Source organism: Aptenodytes forsteri, unplaced genomic scaffold (genome assembly GCF_000699145.1).
Source record: "Aptenodytes forsteri isolate BGI_AS27 unplaced genomic scaffold, ASM69914v1 Scaffold310, whole genome shotgun sequence".
Lineage (NCBI taxonomy): Eukaryota > Metazoa > Chordata > Aves > Sphenisciformes > Spheniscidae > Aptenodytes > Aptenodytes forsteri.
Genome location: NW_008795680.1, coordinates 334,120 through 338,377, shown reverse-complemented (window position 1 = coordinate 338,377; position 4,258 = coordinate 334,120). Strand labels below are relative to the sequence as shown.

General features: G+C 48.6%; 1 protein-coding gene across 1 annotated transcript; it reads right to left on the bottom strand.

The window, feature by feature from the left end:
* Window positions 1–241: 241 nt before the first annotated feature.
* On the bottom strand, window positions 242–4,238 carry SMKR1 (small lysine rich protein 1). The gene is made up of 2 exons (XM_009282684.2): window positions 3,870–4,238; window positions 242–786 (listed from the first exon to the last, which is right to left on the bottom strand). The coding sequence occupies exons 1-2, from the start codon at window positions 4,236–4,238 to the stop codon at window positions 583–585; spliced, it is 573 nt and encodes a 190-aa protein (XP_009280959.1). The 3' UTR covers window positions 242–582.
* Window positions 4,239–4,258: the final 20 nt, after the last annotated feature.

Genomic DNA, 4,258 nt, shown 5'->3' with positions numbered 1-4,258 from the left:
TGGTACATTTGCTGGAGCTTCAAGTACTGCTTATCTGACCAAATGTAGCCATTTCCTTTAGAACGAGGTGAATCACCCAGATACGCAGATGGCATCACATGGCTCTGTTGACCCAGAGAGGGAGCACTGGGCGATTCTCACACAGATAAGTTGATGTTATAGAAATCATACTTAACGCTGTCAATCTTACCACTTTCAAGTTTCCACCAGTGCCGGTTAAACCAGCTGGAGGTACACCAACGCTATTGGAGAGCACGTTCCATCCATAAAAGAACGGCAGCAGTATGGGTAAAGCAAACGCCACTACAAACCTTTCAGACTGCTGAGGCGCAATGCTTTATTCCACACAGAACCGGAGGGCGAAGTGCCACAGCTGAAATTACAATGGCACAGTGTCACTTACCATTTGTCACTCTAGGCTTGAGCTATAATAAGAGTGTCTTTGTACAGATACAACAGTGATTATGGCAAAATATTTGAGCTAACCACTGGAGAGGTCACTACGAGTCTAATCCGCAAAAAAATCTCTTCTTCACTGGGAAGCTTGGTTTTCACCGAGTCCTTTGCTTTCCAGCCACCCGGTTACTTTCCTTTCTTCCCTTTCTTTTTGGGGGAGCCAGGCCAGGGAAAGCCCCGGAACTCCAGGCAGGCAGGGGCGTTGTGGCAGATGTAGTAGGCGTTGAGCATGGCAGCTGGGCTGAGGATATCCACTTCCTTCACCACCTTCTTTGCTTTCTTTTTGGAGCTTTTGCCTTTGCCACGCTTGGGTTTGCTACTTTTAACTGCCTGCAGAGAAAAAACGACCACAAAAACACTCAGTTAGTCCTGTGACTTTATAGTCTCGCTTCTGGGTAGAGGATCCCAAGACATCCCGGAACAGCTGTTTCATTGCATCGCAGTCCTGGCTCGCAGCATTAGCTCAAGAGCCCCTCTCCACAGACTCCTGTACTTTGTGGTGATTTTATATACGGACTCACAAGCGTTAACACACTTTCACCAAATCTGTATTTGCTCTATAGGCTGTAAGAATCCTTAAAGTCATCAGGCAGGGCTAATTAGTGTTCTCCTGAGCTTCTCTCTGGCTAAAAAAGGTTTGTGCACAATGGAAATCATACATTCTTTTCAACTGATTTTTTTAATTAATGCATTACAACACAATCCTAAAGTAAACTAAGCCTATGTTGTGTGTTCATCCGCTACTGCGTGTCTACTTGTGACTCTGGATCATAAACCAGAAAGGCAGGTCTCCCTTCTACAGCTGTGGCCTTTTCAAGGCTCTGCGATACAGTTGTTCCTCTACCATTAGCTGTAACACAAATCTACGCAGCAGCTCTGCCATTCTGTATGTAAGGAGGTGTTGCCAAGACTCACTCAAGCCCTAAAGCGGGCCAAAAAATACTCCTGTTAACTCCAGCTGATCAGCACTGGTGCCTGAACACCCAGCCTCTTGCCTCCGAGAGGGATATGCCAGTCTGATTCACTCCCCGGATTGTTTTCCATCCTGGCCACTCCTCTCAACAAGCCTGGAGCATGCTTGCGTGGAAGATGCTGCCTCCAGGTATTGAGCAACAGAAACCGGGTCAGGGTCCCGGAGAGATCTCTCATTGCTGCTGTGTAGGCGGGAAAACGGTGATGGCAACAGGGAGCCAGAAGGTGGGCAGTGTCCCAGGAACGTCGAGGATGGAGCGATGGCTAGTCCCAGAAAAGGCTGAACAGGAGTATTTACACATCATGAGTAACTGAAAGTATTTGATCTCTGGTCCGAAGCCAAGAGCACTTTCAAATACACGCTGAGTCACTTTATGCATCTGCCCATCTATTTCTGTTATTTGCCTGGTTTTGCACACTATAATTAAACGGCTCTAAGCACTTCATTAGAAAGAATTAGCACAGATACAGCCAGAAAGGGCACATGTATCAGTTGGGCATAAACTAGGGGAAGGCAGTATACGTAGCATATTTTTCATGGTATCAATTATAAAGAGTCCCTTTACAGCTCAGTACTGTTAAGTGCAAAAGAGACAAACGTTTGTGCTCTGAGGTTTGAGAACACTGTCAGGGGCACAATCCTCATAGAATCATTAAGGTTGGAAAAGACCTCTAAGATCATCGAGTCCACAGAATCAGCCGAGACCACAATGTGAAGAAATATGCACAGGTAAAGAAAGAAAAAGTCAAGAGTTCCATCCAAAACACACAGAACCACCAGCCACAGCAGGAAAAAAAGACAGAAAAATACAGAGTGCAAGCTGCAGCTGATGGCAGACTGTTTCCTAAACCTTCAGTCATGCAGACTGCAAACTACTTGAACCCAGGCATATATTAGAGAAAGCAACAAGCCTTTTTTGGAGACCTTAATTGGATAGAATTTGTTGAATACTTCACGTGCTGGAATGTGCACACTTCAGAGTAGATGCTTATGTCAGATTTTTCAGCCAGTCACCTGAATCACACTCCCTGTTTACACACTCCCAGCAGGACCACTGGTGGATTTTGTGAGCACAATTAGGTTCCCAGTCAGAATTTGGCCTGTAGCTGATCTTTCAAAATAAAAAAAGGTGTTTACAGGTAAGAACAAACTGTTGTCTAAGTCTGCAGTGAGAACCAGGGAATGCCTTTTGTCTAGAGCTGCCTCACTGCTCCTGCTGTCCCTCTGCAGCGGATACCTCTGACCTCCAGGCTTTAAATGTTCTCAGTCATTGCCATCAACTGTCTTGTCTTCTGTTTCCTGTCTCTCATGAAACGTGGCATTGGTAAGCTGCGTCTGCAGTCACCTCACACATTCGAGCACAGCCTAGAGCAGGGGTTCCCAAAGCGTGGGAAGCTAACAAGCTACAGCATCGCAAATGCTGTCAGAAGTAACACCTTGTGTGTGTACACGCACATACGGCAGCGCCAAAGCCAATGCCTGGCGCACCAGCTGACGACCCCAGGATTTCTTACGGATTTATCAGGCAACCAAAGGACATGTGATGCTGAACAGAGCACAGTTCTTTTTCAGCGCGTAGAGGCAGGACTCGCAAAGATCAGACTTCCTACCCTGATCTCTTATGAGTTTTTAAACTACAGCCCAGCATGACATCTGAACACTCTTCAAAAGTACTGGGAAATCCATGTTTGTGCAGCATTTTCATTCACCCACAAGCAATGAGATTTGAGGCTTTATAGGATGTGTGCAAAATTTTACAGCCTGTAGCCAACAACAACAAGAAAAGCTAAAAATCGGAATCAGGTGCAGACTTGCACACAAAGTGAATTTGGGCAGGTCAGTTTATGTCCTGCAGCCTTGGGAAGGAACCTTTTGGATATTAACTCCATTTCCTTAAAAAGCGGTATCAATACACTTCAAAAGAATCAAACCTGTATTACCATGGCTATGTCCTTTTACTGAGCGGAGGGACTCCACATCAGGCCCTGAAGATGGACCCTGCAACACACAATCACGCAGTGGGTTACGTACTGCATGAGGCTTTAGTATCATTCCCCCCTAAACTTTAGAGTTAAAGGGGAAAAAGAAAAAAAATAAAGTTAGTCCCTTGCAAAAACAAGGTGTGTCACACCTTGTGTCAAGGTGTGTCACACCCAAAAGCATTTCTTTGCAGACAATCACCTGCGAAGTCATCCACTAACTCTGCCAGATTCCAGAACTCTGAGCTTTTCAGCAAAGCCCTTGAGATTTACTCTAACAGCACAAGGCTAGACAGGGGAAAAAGGAGAGCCTGAACCTCAACTCAGTGTCAGCGACCTGGAAAAGGCACTTGCCGAGCCCCGAGCTCACGGCAGCGCTGCCAGACTGCTCCAGGCCCACCTCACCCACCGACCCCATCCCTGCTTGCAGGACACCCCGTGTAGCACAGGCAGGACCTTACCTCCCTCTCTCCACAGCACGGGCTGAAGGAACGAAGCTGTGGAGAGCTTCCCCCGCACCCCCTGCGTGAAAAGACAACGAGTTCTCCACAGCCTTCCCCACTCCGGGTGAGAGGCGCCCGTCCCGCAGGGACACAGCACTCCAGAAATAAAAACACAACGCTTAAGCACAGCCCACCGGAGCCCCCGTTCTGCCTGCGGCGGGCCGCGAGCACGGTGTCCCGGTCCGTCCCGGTCCCGGTCCCGGTCCCGGTCCCGGTCCCGGTCCTCCCCCGGCCGCCGCCGCCGCCGAGCGCGGCCTCCCCTCGTTTACCTCCCGCGCCGCGTTGCCATGGCACCCACCCGCGCCCCGGTCTCCCCAGCCCACGCATGCGCAGTGGAAGGCGGGAAA

What these genes read in the sequence shown, in the direction of transcription:
- SMKR1 (XM_009282684.2), bottom strand. Translation starts at nt 4,238, where the DNA reads ATGCGTGGGCTGGGGAGACCGGGGCGCGGGTGGGTGCCATGGCAACGC. An exon ending in CGTGCTGTGGAGAGAGGGAG is followed by an intron (nt 787 to 3,869) that starts GTAAGGTCCTGC and finishes TTTTCTCTGCAG; the next exon opens with GCAGTTAAAAGTAGCAAACC.